General features: G+C 41.5%; 1 protein-coding gene across 20 annotated transcripts in view; it reads left to right on the plus strand.

The window, feature by feature from the left end:
• PROM1 (prominin 1) overlaps positions 1–12,654 on the plus strand; it is a 616,480-nt gene that overhangs the window by 361,802 nt on the left and 242,024 nt on the right. For all 20 annotated transcript variants that reach the window (XM_069202406.1, XM_069202442.1, XM_069202511.1 and 17 more), the window contains one exon: positions 5,745–5,819. In XM_069202406.1, the coding sequence (XP_069058507.1) occupies positions 5,745–5,819 (75 nt within the window). The remainder of the gene's footprint in view (positions 1–5,744; positions 5,820–12,654) is intronic.

A 12,654-nucleotide genomic window follows, 5' to 3' on the forward strand; every position in this document is an offset into this window, starting at 1 on the left:
AATGAAAGGCAAAATGAAAGTCAGAAATGACAGGCAGGAATGAAGTGCAAGATGAAAGGCAGAAGCTGAAGAAAATGACAGTAAAAAACAGCTAAGAGAAAGAGTCAGAAATGCAAGGCAAGGAGGCAGAAATTAAAGGCAAGATGAAAGGTAGAGAGGCAAAAGCTGAGAAAAACGGCAGAAAAAGCTAAGAGGAAGAGGCAGAAATGCAAGACAAGAAGCTGGGAAGAGAGACAGGTAAAGATGGAGAGAGAGGTCGACAGAGTTTGCAACAAATGTTTGGGAGACCTGTTGTAGGGGAGCTGGCACCGGACGTGCTTTTATGCCCTTCATGCCGATGGCTCAGGTTTCCTGGTCCACTTTGGCACCGAGGGATGTGCTGAAAAAAAAGACTCCTTCTTCTCTATCCATCCCCCCTGTTGAGATGTCATTGACGCCGATTATGCCTTCTCTGGCACCAGCTTGCTCTATTCCAACATTTTATGTTTCGACTCCAGTGCCTCTTCTCACCTCTCAAGCACAGTTTCTGATGTCACTGGCACTGTTGCTGACGCTATTACTGATGTCACATAATAGGACAAGATGAGAGGCTCACAGACCTCTTGAAGAAGGACAGTATTTCTTTTGGGGAAAAGGATCCTCAAGAAGTGGAAAAGGGTGAGATTGTGCCTTCACTAGATGTGGACTTTGAAGGGTTGGAAGGGGCAAGTGGTTTGGACATATCCCTGGAATGGGAGTTGTTGTCGCTAATTTGGATTCCACCACCAGTCCCTTCCTACAATACAAAAAAGGCAGCGTAAATGTTGGATTTGCCTCTTCCTAGTATGAAACTTAAGTCCAATTTGTTGATTGAGGTCCTTCACTCTTCATCGTTGCCTTCAGAGCACTATTTCCAGGCCAATAGCTAGAAGGTACAATCTGGCTCTGAGGGATTTGCTTTTTCGTCATCTCACCCTTCAACTGAGAGTTTGGTAATTCAGGCATTATGTTAGTTGTGGCTGACTCCTGGACCTTTTCCTTCTTTGTTAGCAGATAGAGAATCCAAAAAGATGGAGCTGTTGGCTAAGAATGTGTTTTCATCAGGCAGGATGGTGCTGACTTCAACAAATGCAACCTGATTGTTGGGTCACTACATACATGCTTTGTTGGATTCTGCCAAGACAGTTGTTCCGAAATTGCTTGATGATGTTTAGGGTCACTTAGCTGAGTTTTCGAATGATAGCCAAGCTGCAGCCTGTCAGGTTATACAATCCGGGTTAGATACTGCTGATTTGGTGACAGGAGTGATGGGAACTCCGCTCACTGTGAGAAGGCACACATTGTTGAGGGGTTCTGGATTCTCTCAGTGTGTTCCGAAAGTCTTGGATTTGCCTGTTGATGGGGCTTAGCTGTTTGGTGCAAAAGCAGATTCTGCCCTGGAATGTTTTAAAGAGAGCAAGGTGATAGCTTGTACTTTGGGTCCTCAGTCTTAGCCTAAGGATTACAGACAGTTTAAGAGGTTCCATGGTTTTACCAAAAGCTTTTCTTTTACCCAAAGGCAGCCATTCAACTCCCTTTATAGAAGTTACAGGGGGCATGGGAGGGATAGACAATAAGCTGTTCCACTTGCCCAATCTTCTTACTTATCCTCCTCGTAGCTTTCTGCCAACGTCACAGGAAAGAAGTCCTAGTTATCTCATCTTTGAGCACGCTTTACTGGTGGGAGAGTCCCAGTTTCTATAACAGTGGAGGTCAATAGCCCCGGATCATTGGGTATTAAATATTGTTGAAAAGGGGTGCACGCTCTACCTTTCCAGGAATTTCCCCCATTCTTTCCGCCCCTTCAGATTCCTTTCCGCAGACCATCTTCAGCTCCTCCCACAAAAGGATGCAGTTGGGTTGGTTCCAGAGCAGGAACGGGGCCAGGGATGGTATTCACTTTCTTTCCTGATTCTCAAGGAGGACGGCTGTTGCATCTGATCCTAGTCCTCAGGATTTTTATCTGGTTTCTTAAGTATGAAAGGTTCAAAATGCTAACCCTAGCTCAGGAGCTCTTTGCGTTGAGAAATAAGACTGGATAGTTTTGATCGACTTTCAGGACGCCTACTTTCACATCCCTATTTTGCAGTCATACATGAAGTATCTCTGCTTCACAGTGGTATTTCAGCATTATCAGTTTGCGGTCATCCCGCTTATTCTTAATTCCTCAACTCAAGTCTTCACGAAGGTGATATCGGGTGTCTCAGTTCATCTCAAAAGGTTGGAAATATCAGTATTCCCTTACGATAATGATTGCCTTATCAAATTCAAGTCTCCAGAGTTGGTGTTGCTTAACTAGCGGTTGACAATTCAGTGGTTGTTCAACATGGGTTTTTCCATCACAAGCCCATATCTCACCTGCAGCTCTCTCAGCGCACCCTGTTTATAGGGGTAGTACTGGACGCTACTGTGATTCAACCTTTCCCTCGTTCTTGGAGGATTCTGGACATACTGACTATGTTTCAGATATTTCAGAATGAAACAATGGTTCCAGTCCTGAAGGTCTTGCACCTGTTAGGCCTATTAGCCTCCTGTATTCTGTTGGTCAATCATTGACTCTGGTACATGAGGACCCTCCAGTGGTGCCTCCGCAGGCAGTAGTTTCAGCACAAGAGGGATCTCCAGGCGTCTGTCAAGATCTCTAGAGACTCTGCAGTGGACCTTCAATGGTGGGATGTGTTTGGCAATCTAGCTCGGTGGAAGACATTTCACCCTCCTCCACTGGCCCCAATTATAACAGATGACGTCACCCTAGGGTGGGGAACTCTTCTGAGGAACCTGGAGATCAAAGGACTTTGTTCTCCGTAGGAACAGTTCATTCATATCAATCTGTTGGAATTGTGGATAATATGACTGGTTCTCAAGGCCTTTCTCCCTTCCATTCGAAGTCAGTCAGAACAAGTCTTAACAGACAATACTACTGCGATGTGGTATATTAACAAGCAAGGGGAAGTAGGGTTGTATTCTCTCTGCAGAAAAGCTTTACGACTGTGGTCCTGGGCTCAGGATCATCAGATTTGTGTGATTGCAAATCACTTGGCTGGAGTTTTCAATGTGCTTGTCGATGGTCTCAGTAGGTATTTTTGAGTGGACCATGAGTGATGTCTCCATCCGGAAGTGGTTGTACACATTTTCAGGATAGGGGGACTCCTCAGGTAAACCTTTTTGACTCTCGAGAGAATGTGCACGCCCATCAATTGGTAGCCTCCAGTATCCGGTGCAGAGGGCACTGGTGGATGTGTGTCAATTGGACTGAAGCTTCCAGCTGTTTTACGCTCCCCCCCCACATTCCCTTGATTCCTCAAGTGTTGAAGAAGATTCTCCTCAACTGGGCCCAAATCATATTAATAGCCACGGTTGGGGTGCAAAGGGTGTAGTGCAGAGCCCTTTTTCACCTATCCCTGTGCCCTACACTCTGTCTTCCTCTCAGGACAGATCTCCTCTTGTACTCGCTTGGGCATGTGCTACACCCTCATCTCCAGAGCCTGCACCTCAATGCCTGGAGATTAAACGGGGCAACCTGAGTTTCTTCTCACTTCCCCCTTATGTAGAGGATGTTATTTTATTGTACAGAAGACATTACTAAATCTGTTTATGCTGGCAGATGTTCTAAATTTGCTCAACAGTGTAGTGATAATTCTATAGACCTTCTAAAGACCAATTTGTCAGATATTTTATGTTTTACTCTTCCTTTGGCGCACTAAGGCTGAATAGTTGCCATGGTTAAGGGTTATTCATCTGCCCTTTAGCGTTTCTCTGTTTACCAGTTCAGCCTTCCATATTTAAGTCTCCTATAGTTTTGAGGTTTATTTAGGGACTTACAAATAAATTCCGTCCCGTTACTTTCGTTATGCCTTAATGGGACATTAATTAGTTCTTATTTATCTCATGTATTCTCCATTCGGACCTCTACATAGTTGCCCCTTGACATTTCTTCCTTTTACACTGATTTTTATTATTGCCATAATAGCTTCAAGAAGGTTTAGTGAGTTAAAGGCCTTAAGGGTTAAGCCTTCTTTCACAACTTTCTTCTCTGATAAATTGGTTCTAAGAACCAGGGCTGCTTTCCTGCCAAAAGTTTACACCCTTTCATTTGGGTCAGTCACTCACTTTTCCCACTTTCTGTTCTCCCTGTTCATCTAAAGAAGGGGAAAGACTTCACTGGTTGGACCCCAAAAGGGCTGCCAGTTTTTACATGGACAGGACATGATTTTAGGCTGGATGACAAGCTATTTGTGGGATATATTGGCAAAATGAAAGGAAAGGAGGTTCACAAAAGGACTTTGTCATTTTAAACTCTGCTATGCCATGGCAGCACACAAAGAACCCCCAGAAGGTATTCATGCTCACTCTTCTGGTGCTAAATCTTCCAGCTCTGGTTTAGCTAGAGGAGTCTCCATAGCAGATATTTGTAATGCTGTGCCTCTGGCCTCCATTGATGCTTTTGCGAAACACTATTTTGCAGACTCTGAAGTGAGAAAGGACTGTCACTTTGCTTGTTCTGGTTTGCAGGATTGTTTGGTATAGGCAGATATGTAAACACCTCCGAGTGTCGGATTGCTTTGGTTCTCTTTTCAAAAGGTGAGGAATGCACAGGTAGATGTATCCTTCAGGTAAACAATTTCCTAACTTTCAGTAACACTTTTTCTGATGGATATAGTATCTACCTGCGGATTCCTCACCTACCTTCCCACCTCCCCGTTGCTTGTCTGCTTATTCCAAATAGAGGCCTGTTTGCATATTTTGTATATAAATGAGTTTCATATGTAAATCTTTCAGTTAGAAATTAGCAACTATAATTGCATTTGTGATGTTGGTCTCATCCGCTTGCCTCAAAGGCACATAACAAATGGGTGCAAACTGAGGTCAGCACACCCAGGGGTCTCCTTATTGCTCAAGCGATGCCACACGATGCCTCATGCAGAGCTGTGTGGATGCTATAGCCCATTTTGATGTGGGAGAGCTATCAAGAAAGTCTCTGTGGAATACTGGTGCATGAGGATATACAAAAGGTGAAGAACTCGAAGGTAGCTACTGTATCTACTAGGAAAAGCATTACCGAAGGTAAGTAACTTGTTTGTTTGAAATAAAAAATTCAGCTCAAAGGCTCTGATTCAAATTTGATTCACCATTTTTAAAATGGTGAAAATATTCTATAGAGATGTTCACCAGTCAATGACATTTTCTAAAAGGTCATTTGTAATTGAAAGGAGTCACTGAATCACAACATTAAGCAGGTAGGTTTTACCAACATGTTAACCCTTTCAAATGCACCTAGGACTTTTTAAAACACCTATTTCTCAAACCATACCTAAACAGAATTGCACCAAAAGTAAAACATGTATTCTAAGTAAAGTTGGACTTTCATACGAAGTTTTGGTGTAAATCTGTACAGCAAGTTTTCCTGTAGGTGTGAGCAAAGATTCCCATGGGAATTAAAACTTTAACTTTTTTCGGTGCACGGAAGTGCATTGAGTCTGACATGCTCCACCTTAGCTATATAAGCTGTTCGACTAATAAATTTAATTCAGATGAAGGATGGGAAGCAGATTTGTAGCAGATCATAAAATACCTGCCACTCTGTTTTTACATTATACATGTTATATTGCAGATTATGCACCTTTATAAAGCTTCAAGACGTATTAGACTGTTCTCTATGACAGCATCTTCAATATTTTATGTTTTCCTGAAATGTAACAAAACCCTGATGGTGCTTCCTTTCCTAGTTGCCGGACGTAACAGAACAGCTTGATCGTCTAAATGATATACGTAAAACAGACCTGACAAGCCTGGTTCAAAAGGTACAGATTTTTCTTCTTTTGATATAACAAGTTTTGTTTTTCTGTTTTGCTTAACTAATTGGATAAATGAATACAGCAAAGTCTTTTTTGTAATCAGAAGGGAATATTTAATTTCATTAGCTGAAAGCCAGGCTTTTTTTAACCATCTGTGTAACTCTGGCGCTACATGTTTAGTACCCCTAAAGTGAGCATGCAGGCTTTCTTCAATATGATCCTCCTCATATCTATTGTTGTGTAAGTGTATTGGTTTAAATTACAGACCCTAATTCCTACAAGAATCCCCTTTCAAACAAGCATTGGCAAAGCCAATAGGCCTCACCCTATACAAGAGCTATTGGCTTTGCCAATGTGTTTTAGAAATGTTGTACACCAGCATAGCTGCTGTTTTGCATGGCTGAAAGTTAGTAGCATAGAGGATACTGGCGTAGAGTGGAGTGGCATGGAGTGGAGTGGTAAAGAGTGGAGTAGAGTGGCAAAGAGTTGAGTGGGGTCTAGATGAGTGGAGTGTCGTAGAGTTGCTTAGTGTCATGAAGTGGGTAGAGTGGAGTAGAATTGTAGAGTGGAATGGAGTCGTATAGTGGAGTGCCATGGAGTGGCATATATTGCTTTACAGTGGAGAAGTGTTGTAGAGTGTACTGTAGTAGAGTGTCGTAGAGTGAAATAGAGTGTCAGAGTGGAGTGGCATAGGGTTGAGTGGAGTAAAGTGTCATACAGTAGAGTAAAGTGGCACAGAGCAGAGTGCTGTATAGTGGAGTGGAGTGGTGTAGCATAGAGTAGAATGGAGTAAAGAGTTGTTGAGTGGAGTGTGGCAGAGTGGATTGCCATATAGTAGAGTAGAGTCATAGAGTGGAGAGGAGTGGCATAGAGTGAAGTGATATGGCATGGAGTGAAGTGGTGTGGAGTAGTATGTAGTGGTGTAGAGTGGAGAAGTGTGTTGTAAAGTGGAATGTAGTAGGATGGAGTAGAGTGTTGTAGAGTGTGGTAAAGTGTCAGAGTGGAGTGGTGTACAGTGGGTGGCATAGGGTGGAGTAGATTGGAGTAAAGTAGAGTGTGATAGAATAGGATGGCTTGGAGTAGAGTGGAGTGTTGTAGAGTGGACTAGAGTGGAGTGCTGCATAGTGGATTGTAGAGTGGAGTGGCAGAGTCTGAAGCAGAGTGGAGTAACATGTTGTACAGTCGAGTGTGAGAGAGTGGAGTGGCATGGTGTGGACTGTCAAAGAGTGGAGTGTCATAGAGTAGAGCAGAGTGGCCTAGTGTGGAGTAGATCGGAGTATAGTGGATTAGAGTGTTGTGTCATGGAGCAGAGTGTCATAGAGTGGAGTAGCTTAGAGTGGAGTGGCACGGAATTATTAGAGTGTTGTGGAGTGGTGTAAACTGGAATGTAGTAGTGTAGAGTATGTATAGTGTGGTACCTCACTGCTATTACGGACAGCACATTTTCAATTGAAATGACAATTAAATTTGCACACACAGTTGTATTGATAAATCTAAAGAGCGCGTAAATGATAATGTGTGAAAATGGCATTACCTAGTCTACTGGTTTGTTTTGATCATATTAAAATATTTGTTTCCACCACACTTCCAATTACATAAAATGTGCTTCATTTGTGTTTTTGTAATTCTGATATGTTCTAAAATATTTGCACATTTCACTTACAGACATTTACATTTTGTTATGTGTGAGAAAAAAAATGAAATTCTTCCCTGGTACCCCACAACATTGTCACATAAATCCTCTCACTTTGAAGTCAGTGAAAGAAAAGACAACATCATACTCCCTCGAAATACAGTCTGACATTTGACCTCTGTCTTTGAACGCACACAAATGTGACAAGATAAGAATAAAATTTAAAGGCCTGTTTACAGAAAGCGAGGACTCGTGAAATCATACAAGGAGCAATGGTGAACAAGGTTTGCTCCACCCGAGCAGCAAAGACAGGCTGGACAGCCTAAAACAAATAAAGCCAGCAAATAGAAAGCCAGAAAATTTGTGTTTCAAACTGCAAAGCCAATAATAAGCAATGGGAAGGATGCATTCCCAGGAAAGCTTTCAGAATTCCCACAAGATGTGTTTTCGTAAACAGACAGCTGAGCTGTTTGGTAGGGTTCGACCTAAAAAACCACTACCAGAGGATCCCCATTCAAAAAGACCACTGTCTAATGAAAATTGTTCATATCTAAAACATATGTCATTTTTAAGTGGGACACTTGTGTGCTTAAATTTAAACACTCTGGGACCTACTCACAAACTGTGTTTTGTACTACATTCATTAGTTCAACAGTAGCACTACAAAAGTACTACAAAGGGCTAGTCATAAACCTATGAGCTTAAATCTCCATGTCCACATCCTATATCTTTTTTATGGAGAGATCCACACACATGTAATGTTGCTACTTAGTAGTAAATGTGGAAGAGAGCAGGCAAATTGGCTGGATAAAGGGTCATACCTACTAATAAATGGTAGGGGTTTAGAGAGGAGTAATAAGTGGTTCATGGAGGGCTAGTGGTGCTTAGGGAAGGACCTGTACCCAAACACAGAAGAGTAAACTCATTGCCATTTTCTAATGGCACTTCTAAAACTATTGATGCTAAAAAAGGACCCACACCAGTAGTAAATTACTCTAGCTCACAGCTAGAGTATATCAATCAACTAAAACTCATATAGAAAATAATGGCCTTAGGGAGTTAAAAGTAGACCCCATAAAAAATAATGTTAAATTAAATTAAAATATCCAAGATAGTTACAAATATAAATAAATATAATTTAATGTTCAAAATAAAAAATGTATTATATATTTTTAAAATATCTTAACAATTGCTTTTGAATGTAAGAATAATATTTATTGAAATATAATTAAATTGTTTTGAATTCTATTAATCACTTTAAATAAATATTATTGGATAGTAATTGTTTTTTTACTTCATATAGGAAATTATTTTTTAATGTGAACTTGAAGGTTTTTTTTAATTTAATTTCATATATTCAAATTAATTAAAGATTTCACTCAAAATTAAATTGAGTGCTGTATCATTTTCTGTTTTGGTCTACATTTAAAATAAATATCAAATACATTTCCATTAATATTTTACATAAAAACTATTTGTGCTATTTTTTTTACTGTTTCCTATAATTTACCATAGGGAGACTCCACAGTAGTGGTGAAGATTTTCCTATGGTGAAGCACAAAGACAAAAAAAATTAAACTTAATAATAAATTAATAACAATATGTTTATGTTAAAATTAATGTAAAATTTTATATATTTATTTTAAATGTAGAGCAAAATAAAAAATGCTGTAGCACTATTAACCTAATCTTGAATTAAGTGTTCCATTAATGTACTAAATTAAATAAAACATATTTTTTGATGGTTAAATGAGAAAATAAATCTTCACCCCAAGTAAAAAGATTTGTTTTATTATGCATTAAGAATAGGTAATTTAAATATGTTTACTAAATTAATGTTACATTATTATACACATTCAAACAAGATTATTAAAATATTTTATAAGTGAATATTAAAAGTGAGTTATTTTTAATTTTGTTTAACATTAAATAATATCAATTTCTATTTTAACTATTTTTAATATGTTCATTTACTTTAACCATTTTACCTATGGGGCTTTATTTTATGTCCTTAATTATAATGTCCTCTATTATAAGTCTGTACCTCCATTTTCTGAACTGGTGCGAATCCAATTTTGTCCTGACAGTTGCACTGCCTGCCAAAAGAATTGCATTAAGTTACTGTCAAAGTCTGTCAGGGGCTTGTGACAAGCACTGAAGAGGCAATTCAGAATTACTAATATCTAGGTTGTGCGGGAGATATTACTAACAGCATTAATACTACAGGGCATGTGGGGCAAAGTATTTGGCAGCTCCGTGCAGTAGTTAAACTCAGTGAGGTCCTCATCCACAATTCCTGTTAGAGATGTTGTCTGCAAAAAACTCCACATTTCAGACATGTTCAAGAACAGGGTCTGTGTAGCAGACAACTTCAGCGATGTTATAAAAAATAATGTAACTTAATACAGAGACCCAACAGGTAAGAAGCTTGTCCATTGAGAGCTTAACAGGAAAGAATAGAAAACCTAGGTAAAACGTGTCAGAAAGTAATCAAAATTATGCCAGAAAGGTAGGACTGAAAGTTGCAAAAATATAAGGCAGCACACTGGCAACCAAAGCAGGAGGGAGAGAAAGACAAGAACTGGGGAAAGAGTGGCTGTTGGCAGTACTAGACATTCCAGAGATATTTTATTTATTTATTTATTTGTAAAGCACATCTGTCTTCCTGGGGCGTCCTGGCGCTAGTAATGCCCACAAAACAGGACACAACAGAACAGAAAGAACCAATAGGAGAGAAGAACTAGCTGAAATAAGGTTTCAATATATGGACAAACCATGCTTCCGACAATGTTCCCTCTCGACCTCTGAAAAAGGCTTCACTGGCCACACCAATTTGCATACCTTTTTCACTAGACAAACTCAATGGGCCTTCTGGAGAAAGTTCAATCTTCCAATGAGGAATTCCAATACTATCCATCGAGATGAACGGCTCTTTCGTGTCTCAATTCTGCATTTCCATATGTGAAACTCAATTAGTAAGGCCTGAACTACTACCTCAGAAAGATGCTGTCCGTGGCGAGTGCACCAGTTTGTCCTTCATCTTCTCTTTGAGGCTCCTGTGAAAAAGGTCAATCAATGTTTGTTCTACCCAAGTGGTTTTAGCTGCTAGTTGATAGAACCGGGTTATATAAGTATGTACATCTTGTCCACCTTGCTGAATGTCACAAAGAGCCTCTTCAGCTGAGAACTTGAGGCAGTGTCTTTGGAACATTCGTATGAACATGGTATATAATTCGACAAAAAGTGGTCTTGGCAGCTACTAAAGGGGTCTGTCATGTGAGTGCTGTCCTAAATAAGGCCCTAATGAGATATCCCACCTTAACCTCAGCTTGTGAAAACTGACTCGGGCAAAAAGAGAAGAACACCATCAAGGAAACAGGGAACTTATTCAGTTTGTCTGGATCACAGGAATAGAGAGGGGTGCCTGGCTAGACTTCAGGAATTTCCAAATGTTTGGCAGCAACGGCTTCGTGTAAGACTGGGTTTTTACTCTTCAGCCACTAAAGTTCTTCTGTCTATGGTTGGTCAGTCTGGGCCAGATCCTAACCTTAATCCATCTCTTCTGGATTGGAAAGGGAGATCACAGTCGCTTGGCTGAAGTCTGGATGGATTCTTGGGACTGCCTTCAGTTATGGACAGTCTGAGCTTCACAGACTGGTCTGCTCACAGTAAGAGCGACCCTTTCCAGTAGCCATGTTGCACAGACAAGTGTATATCAAGCTCGTAGTTTATTCAGGAGAAACAAGGAGAAAAAAACAAGGAGGCAAACAGTTCATGAAGACGGGCTGCTGGGTGCTTGAAGCATAGTGACGAAGGAACCAACAGCACGTTTATGGAGAAGAACTGGGCTCATGACATGGCGCACTGTGGGAAAAGTACTTATGACATGGAAAGAAGGTGCAAAGTTCCAGAGGATGCACAGGGAGGAACAAAGAAGGAACTGTCACGATTTCAGGAGAAAAGACACTAGGAGAGAGGAATATCGCTAAATACATTACTTGAAGCATTGCAATGCAAACAGCAGATGGATTTCCTCCTATTTAGTGGGGAAAGGCAGGAAACTGCATTGAGAATCTATCCTGCCATCTTGGATTCAGAAAAGGGCTATAGGAATGAATTACATGGTGGCCATCTTGAAACAGGTAATCCTTAACTCTCAGAATGCTTTGGGACAAGAAAAAGGAGATCCATAATGGAGACACTGCTGGTGTCTCTGCAGGATATTCCCACCAACGGAAGAGAGCAATGTGCCCCAACATTGTACAGGCAGGCCGGCTGCAATAAGGTAAGTTTTGATTGTGGTGGCCTGCCAGCATCCCCCACACCCAACAAAGATATATCCCACCTACCTGAGTAAGATTCAGAAAAGGGCCTGGTGGGACGCGATTTGCAGTAGGAGAGAGATAGTATGCCCTCCTCCTGAAGCTCAAGGCTTGTCTGGAAATCATCTAAAGAAATGCTAAATCAATACTGTACCTTTGAAAACAATAGAACAAAGACATTGCACAGAGTTGGGGAAGTTGGGCGTTGCTGGAACCAGTGTGACGTCAGTTCCTTACTACTACCAGGGAGGTGAGGCATCAAGTTCTTTACTGTGAGGCAGGGGAGGTGAGGGGTTGGTTCCTTACGGTTGCAGGGGAGGCAATGCAGAGTAGGTGGCGAGGCCTCGGTTCCTTACGTTCGGTGGACGCAGCAGGTCAATACATGCAGCGTCAACATCGTGGTGCTGGAATCTCACCACGGGGCCACAGGTGCTGCAGTGGAGTCGAGTGTCCCGGACGTTGGGGACACGGCACTCAGGACTCACGCTGTGGCAGGACTATGGAGGAGCTGCAGCGGCATTATGCCTGCGGCATCGGATGCAGTTGTTGCACTCAGAGGAGACCATGGCTCTTGGTGCAGGCAGCGCTTCGGAGTCAGGCAGCAGCGCCGGTTCCAAAGTCGCTGTGGAGTTGATGCACTTGGTTTCTTCTTGGTTTCACCAGAACTCACCTCCAAGGGCCTAGGTACTGGATTTGGCACCACTTGGCAAGTCAGGACTCTCAGCAGGAAAGTCAATGTGCTGGCAGATTACGTCTTTGATGTCCCTGAGGCTTCTAACAGGAGGCAAGCTCAGGTCAAGCCCTGGGAGAACCTTAGAAAGCTGATGTAGAGAGCAAAGCCCAGTCCTTTCATTTCCAGGACAGAGGCAGCAAGCAGCAGGCCAGC

The sequence above is a fragment of the Pleurodeles waltl genome, chromosome 1_2, assembly GCF_031143425.1.
Source record: "Pleurodeles waltl isolate 20211129_DDA chromosome 1_2, aPleWal1.hap1.20221129, whole genome shotgun sequence".
Taxonomy (NCBI): domain Eukaryota; kingdom Metazoa; phylum Chordata; class Amphibia; order Caudata; family Salamandridae; genus Pleurodeles; species Pleurodeles waltl.